This window comes from Egretta garzetta, unplaced genomic scaffold (assembly GCF_000687185.1).
Source record: "Egretta garzetta isolate BGI_Z169 unplaced genomic scaffold, ASM68718v1 scaffold557, whole genome shotgun sequence".
Taxonomy (NCBI): domain Eukaryota; kingdom Metazoa; phylum Chordata; class Aves; order Pelecaniformes; family Ardeidae; genus Egretta; species Egretta garzetta.
In genome coordinates, this window is record NW_009260264.1 from 678,315 (window position 1) to 692,138 (window position 13,824).

The window sequence follows — 13,824 nt, forward strand, 5'->3', positions numbered from 1 at the left end:
CAACTGTAAAACATGAAAACATTTGGTATTTTAAGTTTTAGCTGTAATGTGGTGAAAAATCCAAATTCTTTTTGAAAAGCAACTGAGTGAATTACATAGTAGTTGTAACTATTAGAATCTTCATTTACATCTGGTTCTCCATGCTGTTATGCAGAAAGTACTTTTTTATATGAAAGCTATTAAAGATTTCACCTTAAAACTGGAAGATACAGTACTACTTGCATTCTCCAAGGAATAGGTATCTTTTAGACATTGAAGTGTAAGAATGATGGGTAGTCTCTATGTTTGTGTCTTACACCACATAGATTGTGCAAAGCTGTAGAACTTCCAGGGTGGCTTCCATGTAGGACCTATGCGCTTTCTAGTGGATTGTGTGTGATACTTCTGTACTTAGCTGGCACTGTTAGCACATGAGTGTTAAATCTTTAAGCAGAGTTAAATACAACACTTTTTCAAAGAGCTAAGCTGTAGATTGTTCAAACTATCAGTAAAGTAACTAGTCTGCTTGCCAAGATCCAGCTGCTTGGCATGTTCAGGGTCAAAGAAGAAAGCGTATATTTTGAGGAAACTTGAGTATTCCAATTCGGTTGATCAGAATTAAACGCAACTACATGTATTCAGCATGCACCACTTGTGACAGGCAACGTAATAGCATACGGAGCGCTTCAAGAGCAGCCAGTAGTGTGGATAAGCATCCACTCCATGCTTATCTCAGACTGCATGTTTCCTCAGCGTTGCCCAAATTGCACTGCCTGAAGTTCTTTTTAGTGATTCAGTGCACATAATTGTTTAGCTATTGAGTCTCTGTTTTCCTGGAGTCCCCATTGAGAAGGAAAGAATTTGACATACATATTTTTGAAATCCTTTCCATATCATCCCACATCTCTGACTTGCAAGTAGTGTAAATAATGATGGGGGAAGAAACTCAGTGCCATGTGCAGTAGCTTATTTAAATCTAACTGAATGAATTGGGGCAAACTAAATTCAAGATCATAAATATGAAGGAAGAAGCTGTTCTTGATTTTGTGTGGTATAACAAAAACACTGACTCAGTAAAAAATGGTATAATGGAATACTTGTGGACAGAAACGCACTGGCCCGTGGTCTGCCACACTAAATTCCTAGGAATTGTGCTCATTTTTAGACATCTTAATGTGCTTAGCTGACTGTTTATGGGTATGCCTTAAAAAAAGTTTATAGCAAGACTATGTGCCAGAAGTTGAATAAAAATTACATATTACCACATGCTCTTTTGCATCAGATTCCAGTTGGTAGAAAGAATAGGGGGTTTGATTCTTAATAGCCACAAGCAGCATTTTATCATGTTTATAAACACTATAATTCCTTTTTGCTGTTTGTTGAAAGTGACATGTTTTAGTTAGTTAACACTAAAATAAATAGGCCCACCTAGTCTGATTTTCAGAATGAAGGTAAAACACATGATGAACTTCTTTTATAGTTCACAAAATATTGTGAATTTTGCACTGACCGAAGGATAAGAAAGGTGATGGCAACTATTATATGCTATCAAGTTTAGAACAGGATTAGCTAGTATTAATAGGATTCCAACTGCTCTTCCCCTACCTTCTCTTTAGCAATATTCACCAATTGGTGATAGGATTACTGAGTTTTCTTACTCAGCGTCAGGATCTTTATGCACAGCTGTTCCTCCATCTTTCTTCCTTCTCACTTTGGAAATAAGCCTTGCTAGTGCAGTCAGTTTTATGCTGGTATAAAACTCCATATACTGATGTGAGCAGAGATGTTTATTCGTACCTTTTCATTTTAAGAAGCCTTTCTGTAGGCAAAGCTTTATTTCATTGACTACTTTCCTCCTTCCCCCCTTAAATATGCTGTGGTGAAAATACGCTGAGTTGATGCGTTCCTTCTGGCAATAGGTAATTCTCTCCTTGCCAAGATTCTGCAGCTCTTGGAACATTGGCTTCTCTCACTTAGTAACTGGGAGGTGGTGAGATCATTTCAAGGCAGTATCAACCGTTGAGCATTACTAGAAAAAAGACAGGACACAGGAGCAATAAAACCCCCAATTTTTGCCATGCTGTCTACGTGCTGGCAGCTCATTATTCTGAAGTGTTATGCCTTCAGTTTGAGTCCTCTTGCATACCTTTTTGGGGCGGGGGGGAAACAGACATATCTCAAAATGGCTTACATTTGCATAACTGAAGAAAAAAACTTTTTTTATATGATGATCACATTTAGACAAAGATTTATGCTTTTGTGTAGTCTTAGAACATTTTTTGATTTCTCCTTTAAAATGAAAAGTTTAGTCTTGCTAGGTCAAATAGGACAGTTTAATTTTCATCTTCATATCTAATCTTGCACTCATATTGCTGTAGCATGTTTGCTAGGTGGCTTGTTCTCCCTTTGGTGTATTAATTTTTTTTGCCTATCTGGGCTTTTTGCCCTGCAAGAAGCTTTACTCTTACAGAATCTGCGCGTTTTGCACTGCAAAATTTCTGACACGCTCCTCTGTAACTCTTTGCTATTAAGAGTAAGCACCATTTAAAAAATCCCCATCACTTCCAGAGTCATAACAGCTTTTTGAGTGTGTTACTCACTCTGTTTCTTGATGCTTCACAAGTGGATGCAATTCTGAAATTCCCAGTAAACTTAGTTTTCTTATCTCCTTAGACAAATATAACACTTCTTGTCTTTCAACAGCTCTGCTGCAAAGGCAGAAAAATTTGCCTCGCGCTGCCTTCAAAACCAAACAGTTTCTTCAAACTCCATCTACAAAAGGAGGTAATTAACCTACAACCTCTTATCAAGCTCCAGCAAATCTCAGATAATTGTTCACCTGCATTAAATCTCACACATTCTAGATAAATAAAATTGCTGTTGCATGTCGAGATTAACCAAGTGGTCCTTGCTGTATCAAAGTATGTAACATTTTGGTCTAAACATAAAAAAAACCAAACCTGCATCGGGTAGGAAAAAAAAGTATTAAATTGGATTTTGAGATAAAATCCGAGGATTGGTGACTTCTAGCATTAATCGGGAAATCTGGATTAGAAAAGTAGACTCCTGAATCCATACTCATTAGGGCTACGTTTGGATAGGAATCTTTTTAATTGTAAAATACAGGTTTTAAAACAAAGGTTGTAAAACTTTTCTTTTTTTGATTGTGAAAAAATATGCAGACAAGTGAAAATATCATCCTTTGTGCTGGAAACAAAAGCTAACGAGTTTATCCTTGAAAAGATGAACACAGAATGTCAACTTGTTTTGTGCATACATGCACACGTGCTTGCACTTTCTTTTTTCCTCTCAAAACTGCAAGATTAACCCCAACATACAGTAACTTAGATTTGTATTTTTTTCTCAAGGAATTACAGACCATTCTATATAATATTCCAGTTTGCTAACGGCTGAGGTTGCCTGCTTTTTGGGAAGAAAATGAAATACATTGTCTGTAATCCAATTTGACAATTTTTAACTGATTTTAATTAATCCTGGCAGCCTTGTATGTGACACTGCCTCAATTTCACTACTAAGATAAAACAATTTCATGATTTTGGTTTTAAGCATAGTTGGTCTTGTTGTTTGTTACAATGTAGAAGATCTCATCTTAAAGATCATATTTCACTTGAGACCAATTTGTAAGCTCTCTGTATGATAGAATCCTTTAAGGATTGTGAGAGTCCTTTGTGCAGGTGCTGAGAGTGGCTGACAAAAAATGCACGTGTTTCTCTCGGTGGTTTCACACCACTAACTTCTTCAAGTCAACTCCATTCCATGTGGAATGTTTTAGCAAAGTCTAATGACTTTGTAACAGATTCACGTGGCTTAACAGGAGATCTCTAACAGTCTTCAGAGTATTTCATACCAAATGGAGAAAAGTTCTCTCAATGTTCTGCTTTTGCGTAAGACCACCATCTTTATTCCTCTGCAAAGCTTTCCGTGCTGTCTTTTTAGTTGGCCATGCCTTCACCTTCATCTGAGGATGTCTGGAACACTTATTAGGTCGATGGCCTAGTGTGGAGCTGTGGAAATGTACAGAAAATTAAGTTCTCTTTGTGTTTATATTATTTGTAAAATTTTATTAAACCTTAGAGAATGAGGAACTGAGCATGTCGCACCACCAGTTACGTGTTGCAGTTAATAGTTGCTGTCATTCCTCACTGCAAATGAGGACCCAACATGTCATTTTCAGTTATTTGCTATTTTTTTAGTCTTTGCGTTGATTTTCTTGCTTCTGGTCTGAGATTCTCACAAGTATAGAAGCATTATCCAGTAATGAAACAAGACTTTTGTTTCAAAAGAATAATCTATGAGCAACAATTGGGTTTAGTTTCTTAAAATACTGTTCTTTACATAGCTTGACACCTTTCATACACAGACGTTGGCTTTTTTTACCATTTTGTGTAAAACTGTTCAAAATACATTAAAATAACTCTTTACCTCACTGTAACAGATTTGTTAAGGCTTATACAGCAATCCTGTATCAGTCAGACCATAGAATGATAGAATGGTTTGGGTCATCTAATGCAACCCCCCTGCAGTACGCAGGGACATCTTCAACCAGATCAGGTTGCTCAGAGCCCCATCCAACTTGACCTTGAATGTTTCCAGGGATGGGGCATCTACAGTCTCTGGGCAACGTGTTCCAGTGGTTTACCACCCTCATCATAAAAAACATCTGTCTTGTATCTAGTCTGAATCTACCTCCTTTTAGTTTAAAACCATCACCCCTTGTCCTATCACAGCAGGCCCTGCTAAAAAGTCTGTCCCCGTCTTTCTTATAAGCCCCCTTTAGGTACTGAAAGGCCGCAATCAGGTCTCCCCGGAACCTTCTCTTCTCCAGGCTGAACACCACCAACTCTCTCAGCCTGTCCTCAGATCATTTTTGTGGCCCTCCTCTGGACCGACAGGTCCATGTCTGTCTGGTACTGAGAAGACAGAAGAGTTTATTGATTCCCATCATTTTACCTCATCTGTTCTTTCGTATCAGTCTGAATCATCTCATCGCGATGATTTAACAGCTGCATTGGAATTGACTCTGGTTTTAAGCAGCTGGCCTTGGGGTGCAAGCCAGATAAGGTGGTAGCTTCACAGCAGCCTACTTTGCCAGGTGGGGTTCTCTTGCTCCCTGCCCAGAATCCAGAGAGGGTGGGAAATCTAAGTGTCACGACTGGACAGTGCTGTTTATTTTTATTGTTGCCAGATGTGTTAATTGTAGTTGGTTCTAGTCGTTTACTTTCTAAGGAGATGGAGTTGCATAAAGTTGTTAAGCACTACCCTTAACATTTACGTGTGTTTGTTAAACATGGATCAGCTCAATACCGCGCACGGGTATACAATTATCAAATAGTCTTTGGCTAAGGCAGTACCTCACTCTTTGTGATCCTGGCTTACAAATAGGCCAAACTGAGTTTTATTAAATATCTGAACCCACACTAAGACAAAATTCTTTGTGTAGAGCAGAATTATTAGGCAGTTTGCCAGAGGTTACATCATGTGGACTGCTTTGGAGATCACAGCACATTGGAAGACAATTCACTCCTTTATGCACAAGAATGAATACAGCTCTCAGCAATGTCTGCAATGCCGTGCTGACAGGAAACGTTTTATGAATTGACAGCTCAAGTTGGAAGCGTGGTAAAATATGGTCAACGGAAGACTGGGGAGAATGAAGAGGACTAATTTACTGGATGCTTGCTTTCACTGGGAATGTAACAAGCTTTCTTCAGTTACAACTTTTCATTGCTTATGTTCTGTACCTAAAAACCTTTTCCTCTAAGATGCCCAAAGCTATATTCAGTTTTTTATACGCTGGCATTGCTCTGTTGGTCAGTTGCTAGCGTGATGCTGTATTTGTGTTCCAAGCAAGTGTTGTAATGAGAAGTTGAGTGATAAAAGCTCCCTATGTTTACACTCTAGAATCACTTAGAAATTCTGCAGATTCGATAGCACCAATGTTACAGGCAATGCTGCGTTTTAAAAAATCCTAGTTTGTAATCTGTCTTAGTCCCAGAAGCACTTCGCTGCTGCTCTTGTCCAGTCATTCTGCTGTTAATGCTTTCCTTAATCCATCCCCTGGCTTGATGCCAAGGTTTTTATTTTAAGGGGGTTGGTTTGTTCTCCTTGCTACTTACCAAGTGTCCTATATTGTTGACATCTCTGCCACCTTTTTTGTCACCTTTTCCCATGAGCAGCTTCATGCTGTTTGATACAGCTATCAGTGGAAAGCCCTCTTGGGTAATCCAGAAAGGAATCAAATCCACATCTGCAATGAGGCACATAATAATCTTCCTAGACATCCCCTGTAAGGAATGGCTTCAAAATACAGCCTGAAAACCACCACTTCCTCTGTACCCCATTTAGGATGTCATGTTCCTGTCATTACTCATTCCTTCTCTCACTCCTCATGCTCTTAGTGGATCTACCTTGTAAAATGGTAATAAAAGCTATGTGAAGGACCGTCTTTATGTACAACATCTGTCAAAGAGGACTCAACTTCGGTCTCTGTGCAAAGAAGTTTGTTTAGTGGAGGAAAGAATAGCTCATGCAAATTCACTAAATGTAAACGTGATTTTGTTTTACTTTCTTGATTGTCAACTGTTACTGACCTACCCTAATGATTAGTTTGAAAAGCTGGTGAAATACCATTTAATTATTAAGATGATGGATTAGTTTAAGTATTCTGTTTAGTGATACATTGTGCATATTTTGAAAATATTTCTCATACTCATGAAGAGTTGTGCTTAAGGTTTGGCATTATCAAAGAACTGTTGAATAGTCTTTTTTGTCAGTATTTTGCTGTGAGGATCAGTTGTCATTCACTGCTAGCTGTCTACTAAAATTCAGAAGTAATTCCTGAGTATATAATAAATAAGAATTCTTGCTGTTACATTAATAGCATTGAGGAAAATAGATATATTGTACAAAAATAAATTGCTAATGGAGTACATCTGCATGTGCACCTTGCTGCACAACGGGCTGTATTGTAAGTCTAAGCCTCTAAATGGATTTTCACTGGCTTGCTAACCTTTCCCGGAAGGGACTTGATAAAGACCTATATTGTACATACTAACTCAGATACAAAGTATTTTAATTCAGATATTAGTTATAATTTAGATAACGTTTGTAAAAGAGGAAGGCTATAACTTGTTGTCTGTTTTAAGTTACCTAGCAGCACCTTAATCTCTTTGGTGTTGGGGGTTGGCTGACCCTATCTTTTTTTCCCCCCATCAGCCAATAAATCTGGGACGTGACCATACCTTTATGTGAATTCTAATTCAATGGATTTGGTTAAAAAGAAGAGCATAAAAGAAACATTAAGCTGATCTGTGCTCAGAATTTCATCATTTGAAAGCTAACATATGCTTTGAATCTATTTAAAGACTGTATCACACTAGAATCCTGTATTCCTCAATGTGTTCTTTCAGGGATGGGAGTTAGGTTCATGGGTTTCTGGAGCAGCTAAATTTCTTCTTAACAGATATGTTGTCCTCTGTTTCTGTTTGACTTGACTGATAGAATACTTAGAGCCTTACTAGTATGACTTATAAATCCAGATAAATAAGTATTTGTAGTAAGCAAATGGGGCATTAGTTACGATATCAGAAACACATGAAAAAAAGGACATCTGAATTCCTGTTTCTCATTGCTGCTTGATTGGCTGTATTCCATTATACATTTCATATTGTTTGAATCTTTGCATAAAGTAATTTCCTGGGTTTTATTTCAGTTATATTGTAACTTAAGCTTGAAAGTAACTTCCGTATTTTATTTTCTAGTACCTTCTTCGAGTAAATTTCGCTCACCTGCGGCACCGTCTCCCCTAGCTCTGCGACAACCAGTGAAGGCGTTTAGTAACCATGGACCCGGTTCAGTTGCTTCTCCAGAAGCCACACAGCTGACACACAGTAGTTCTTCACCAGGGCCTCTTGCAGCCCAGAGTTCAGGCTTGCCGAGCCCTGCCAGCAGTATTAACAGTACTACTCTTACCAGACCGGCAGGGACGGCAGGGATGAGGAGTGGTTTGCCCAGACCCAGTGCCCCTTCTACAGGGGGCATCCCAGTGCCTCGTAGCAAACTTGCACAGCCTGTTCGCAGGTGAGTATGTGACAGGCAGCCTTGGTTTGAAGTTTCCGTAATGAATTTTGTATGTTGTGTATCTGTGCTGCAATTCTTACTTTGGTCTCATGGTATTTACGGTGTAAATGGAGACTTCCACGTGAAGTATTTGACTTTTTTTTTCAAAACAGATTTAAAGCAAAACCGAGAGAAAAAGGTTCTTGAATTAGAGTGTGAAGGTGAAGGCGTGAAAGTGAAATGAATGACGAAAGATCCTGAACTAAGTAAATAAAGCATCTTAGTCCGGGCTGAGAAGGCAATAAGAATTTGTCTGCATGTGGTAAAAAGTCATTAAAATACAGCTGGGAAGGGAAAATTCATTTGTACCCCTGAGCGACACGTTCTGAAGTCAGAACTATTGCAGTTCCTTTTGTAATCCGTATGTCAAGCAGTGGTACCACAGTGAGAACAGTTTCTTTCCTTGTGCAGCTAGAAGCTTTAGGAAGGAAGACACGTGAGGACAGAGGAGGCATCCATGGCATTTGCTAAATTTACCATAGTAATAAATGCAGTTAACTCGGAGGACAAAACAAAACTTTCAGCTCAAACGTAACCTCTGTGCTAGCACCCAGCTGGAGAAGTTGCTTCATGTCAGGGTGCTGTGGAAAACAACCGCGAGAGAGAGTGAGTATTAACTGGAAAGGCTACATGGACAATTTGTCTTCAGGAGAATCAGAAGGAAGTGATGCATAATTTAGAATATGTGCTCTTAATGCCACGCTAATGTGGATATTTACTGAAGGTGTCAAGTGGAAGCCAGCTGATGTAAAGAAGCAGTCATCCTTGAGGAATATTAAGAGTCCCGTTAAACAGAAAGGATAAACAGTTGTCTTCAGTACCGTTGAAAAGATGGAACAGCAGTAAATAGTGAAGTGGAGGAGTTCTGTTCTGCGATGAGTGCTGGGCGGGGGAACGATAAGTGACTGTCACAGTATTGACTGGTTTGCACTCCGAGTCTGCACTGTCAGCAGCATGAAACTTAGGATAATAAAAAGCAGTTGGTTTTGACAGGAAGTTCTTAATAGTAGCGAAGTGTGGTTGTCCAGATCACAACTTGTCTTTTACAGGAAAGTGTTTCACTTACTGAACTTACACAGTTGTTGTTTTTTTTTAAAGTTTACGTACATAATCCAGTATCTGTACACAATGCAATAATGAAGTATCTATGAAAGTCAAGATTTTGATGTAAGCAAAACGTAATACTCTAAACAAGGATTTCCCTGTTTATACATCACTAAAAAAACTGGCCTATTTTTAGATGGCAGCAGATTAAGTTTGTATTCTTACGGAGTGTAGTAGCAAAAAGTCTTCTGTCTATTTATGCAGATGTTTTTCTGAGATGGTAGTTGCCAAGATACAACACCCAGATCCTGAAACTGAAAATACTTTGGGGTTTATCTTAAGTAAACTGTGTTGCAGAGGAGTAAATAAGTGTGTATTTCAATTATTTATAAAATGTTTAAATTCTTCTGTATTGTAGATGGAGACTTCAGCAGTTATGTATGAAACTGAAAAACATCTCGTTTTGTTTTAGATCATTGCCAGCTCCGAAGACCTATGGCAACGTGAAAGACGAGAGCTGGAAAGACGGCTGCTACTGAACTGCAAAGCTTAATACAAAGTTCCAGTGCTCACGGATGCTTCCTCACCAGGCTAAAAGACAGCTTGATTATACAAACTGTTCAGATGTGACTTTGGGATTTGTAAAAATTCCGGACCTCTCTGTCTCTAATTCGCACAAACTGGCAGAGATTATAAAGCAGCACTTTAATGACATCTAACATCAGATGTTTGGTGATCATACAATCACTTCTACATTAAATTGCTATCAGTTCTGGGTTTTTTTTTTTCTTGCTTGCTAAAAAGATATCAATATGAGCATTTATGACAGTGGCCAATGTCTGGGCAAAAACCTAACGAATGCCAAAGAAATGCCCATCTTGAAAAACAGCAAGTATAGCCGTCAACTTACATTGTCCAAAACTTCATTTTCAGCCTGTTTTAATTCAGCAGAAAGATTGGTGAATATGTACTATTGAAACAAGACTACGGTGATCAGAGCTAATATTCTGATTGCAGACTGCTACAGTGCTGGTGAAACATTGCTTTTAACAACTGTGTGAGATTCTCAGTGGGGAAAGCGGTACGTACGTCCTTCAGAAAGATTCGGAAGTGACTCTGGAGGATTAGGCAGGACAGTAAGCGGTAGCCATGGCTTTTATTAACATTAAAGATTTGAATGTAGCAGACACGCAAATGCAATAGTATAGATTGCATCTTTCCTATGTTGATTTTATCAGCTTTATCTGCTCTTATATGTTTGATTGCCAAAAGGGCTTACTATCAGTTGTACAATCTTTCTAACCTTAAAGTTCCTGGCTCAGGAAAGATGGCCTTTGCTATTGTAGCCACATTTTTATCACATGGCTCGCTATTTGGGAAAAACTTTTTTTATAGCAGGTTTCCTTAAAAAGGAAAGAGCAAGTCACAATGTTAATTTGTTCCAATACCATACCACTATGCTTGCAGCCTGGAGCAACTGTAAATGCTGGTAGTTAAGGAGAAGGAAACACAACTATGCACTTGTAACATACAAATTTTAAGGTAATGAGTTGACTCTTGATGCCAAATGATATTCATTTAGGTGATGTTCCATGGTATGAGGGAGTTTTCTGTATCCTATTTTTTTACTTTCATCCATTTCTTAAATTGGTTTATTTTAAATTGTAAATATTTTTACAGAAGATATTGCCCATGTAAGTGTGTTTAAATATGTACTTTGCCTTACATACGTGTATCTTACATTACTGGTAACAGAGTATGAAACCTGCTATGTCTGTTTACAAGCTATTAAATTCCTCTGGTGGCTCTGACTTATTCTAACACATTTTGCTCAGAACAACTCACTCATATAATTAGCATTTGAACCATTGTTTTCTGTTTTGGAAGACATCACGCAAACATTTGTAACTAAAGTTGTATTGGCTGGGACTAGTTAAATGGAAGGGATTTTGTTTGAAGCTTTTTCAGTATTTTGGATGTACAGTTGATGAAGTAAGAGAATGTGAATGCTATATCCTTTGTGCAATGACTGATAAACACTACACGTTGGATTGGGCGGTAGGTAGCCTTCAACCCCACTAGTATCCGAGTTTGGAACTGCTGGTGTATTTTGACTCCAACCATTAAGAGGATAACTAACCCTGAAATTCCAGCGCTTGAATTTTAGGCCAGCATTAACCTATTCCTGGATGAAAAGCCATGCAATTCTACTTGACTTGGAAGAAGCCAAATAGGAAGGAGTGGAGACTAATTTGCAGCTCTAATTACTCGAGCAAACTTTGGGTTGATGAATGACTTCACACTCCAGACCAAGATCTGTGCTGAGACTTTGAAGTCAGGGTATCGAATACACTGTAATTGAGAAAGATTTCAGCAGGGGTAAAGAAACTGCCTTGCACCAGTAGACCAGTACATACCACTAACCTAGCCCTGTGTCGCTGGCTGGCAGATTGCGGATCTCAGTTAGTCATGTCACTATGAAGCAGAAGAGAGGACTAGGTCAAATACTCGCTAAAGCCCAAATTTTAACATTTCGCCATTTTATAAAGCGATGCTGCAGTCTTCATTGAAAAAAGGAGAATTTTAATTGGTGGATTTTATCAAACACTTGATTGACTTCTAAATTAAGAAAGTCAGTTTAAACGACGATATTGGGGGTTTTACCATGGCTGCATCAAACTGTTGTGTACCTTTCCTTAGCAATTCATCACTTGGGTAAGTTCAGCTTAAGTTTCAGAAGGATTCTTCTCTCTGCTGTTCTCCCCCTGAAATACAGCCGACGACTTCCTGAAAAGACAGACTATTTACTAAGAAGGCCTTGGTGCATTACCAGTTTATTGATATCAGGAAATCCTGGGGCTCTGTGTGTAGAGATTTACTGCAGAAGTGTGGAAATATGGATTTGATAAACTAGTGCCTATGATTTACTTAACTTATGTTTGATATAGTAGTAAGGGTTTTATGAATGTGGATTACTTTTTGTGCCAACAGCTCGGACTTGTTGTATGTGTGTAGGCAGAAGGACTTGTTCTGCTTCCAAAGTTATTTAATTTTTTTTGTGTTTGAATGTTTTTGTAAGTGTTAAAAGTGTAAAAAAAAATATATAAAATATTCTTACCACAAAATACTTCCTGGATCATTATTTTTATAACAGCTTGTTTTTAAAAGCCTTTAGAAATTTAGAGGGTATTGGTTTAGGGCTTTTTTTGGTTGGTTGGGTTGTTTTTCAAGAGCTATCTTCACTTTTCCGGTAGTTACCAGCATCAACTTCTGCCCCCTGTAATTCATGAGCTGAGCACAATGCTGCATTGGGGTGAAAGCTGTGATTTCACTGACGGACTGAGGTGGGCTTGGTCGTGCCTCTGCTCTGTAAGGATGACATGTAATTCCGTTATGTGAAAAAATGTTTTCTGAATTTTCACCCAGAGTGATTTGTTTGTGCAATTCTGAGTACACAAGCTGCCTTTCCCTCTTTAGCGGATTCACGCATACTCTACCACATGAAACAAATTTTTCATTTTGAAAATTCTGGAATTTTTGCAGAAAATTGAGCAGTGTAGAAGTCTACCCCATAAGCCGCCTTTGAATTGTGAAGTGCACGTTTTATGCAGCTCTCATACGAACGCCTCTATCTTTTGGCTCGCGTACAAGCAAGAATTTTGTTTTGAACTTGGTAACTTTCTGTAATCTGCATTTTGCCGCACAGCAACATATCCAATGGTAATGCAAACACTGGCTCTTTCTTATCTTGGTAATAAAGTCAAGCTAGGTTTACTTCTGTTTGGTGGCTGCTTAATATTAATTCTCTTTAACAAAATTGGCCTGTGAGGCTCGCTATTAATTGTTTATCCCAGCATAGTCCCCTAACTTGTAATTAACCCAGTAGATTAAAGTGTTTCCCCCCTAGCTAGCTGACCGGTTGACGTAGAGCTGGCTTTGCACCTACTGCTCCTAAAATGCGATCCGCTCCCCCTTCCCTCATCGTGTTTTAGATCAGCAGTCAAGCACCGTTTGCCCCACAGCCCTGCAGGAAAATGAATAGGTTTCTGTAACACACTCTTCCACATTAAACTATTGTTTATATTTCGCACCATCACACTGCAAGACTCAAGATAGAAAATACTGTTTCTGCAGTGCTCTTTATTTTGAGCAAAGGTATTGACAGCTCCTTTGGGGTTTGGTATAGAAGTGCGAGGTCGTGTTTTACTCAATAGTGTGTTACCCTCTAGGAGGCTGACTGCAGTGGTGAAGGGAAATAAGCAATGAACGTGTAAGGAGGGAGAAGGCTGAAGCTGTTTATGCTGCTGACGCCTTGGGGTGGCTGCGGAGCACGCTGCTTTGATCACTTAAAGCTCAGCTTTTAGTAGGAGTATTTCTGAGAAAAAACAGCTGTGGGAAACTTTAATATGACAGCAGTATGTCTTTAGTCCTCCCTCTCTTCATCTGTAAGGACAGGGGTAAACTCCAGAGGCGTTTTTATTTTTTACTTTTGAAGTAAAACAGGCATGGTGTGAGGTTGCTTAGATTTTAAAAAACAAAACAAAACCCCTACCTGTTCTTGACTTGGGTATTGGCTGGCTGGCTCCTACAGGCGGACTCTGTCTGTAGTGGTCCTGTTTCAGGAAGATAAAGTTGGGATGCGGGCGCTCTCTGGAGTATCCA

The 13,824-nt window shown here is 38.8% G+C and overlaps 1 protein-coding gene across 4 annotated transcripts in view; it reads left to right on the plus strand.

Moving 5' to 3' along the window:
• SLAIN2 (SLAIN motif family member 2) overlaps window positions 1-12,291 on the plus strand; it is a 36,007-nt gene extending 23,716 nt beyond the window's left edge. Inside the window, exons 8-10 of one of the 4 annotated variants that reach the window (XM_035897673.1) lie at window positions 2,683-2,763; window positions 7,761-8,079; window positions 9,635-12,291. In XM_035897673.1, the coding sequence (XP_035753566.1) occupies window positions 2,683-2,763; window positions 7,761-8,079; window positions 9,635-9,701 (467 nt within the window). In that variant the 3' untranslated portion in view covers window positions 9,702-12,291. The remainder of the gene's footprint in view (window positions 1-2,682; window positions 2,764-7,760; window positions 8,080-9,634) is intronic. The other 3 variants (XM_035897674.1, XM_035897675.1, XM_009642304.2) reach the window with 3 other exon arrangements.
• Window positions 12,292-13,824: the final 1,533 nt, after the last annotated feature.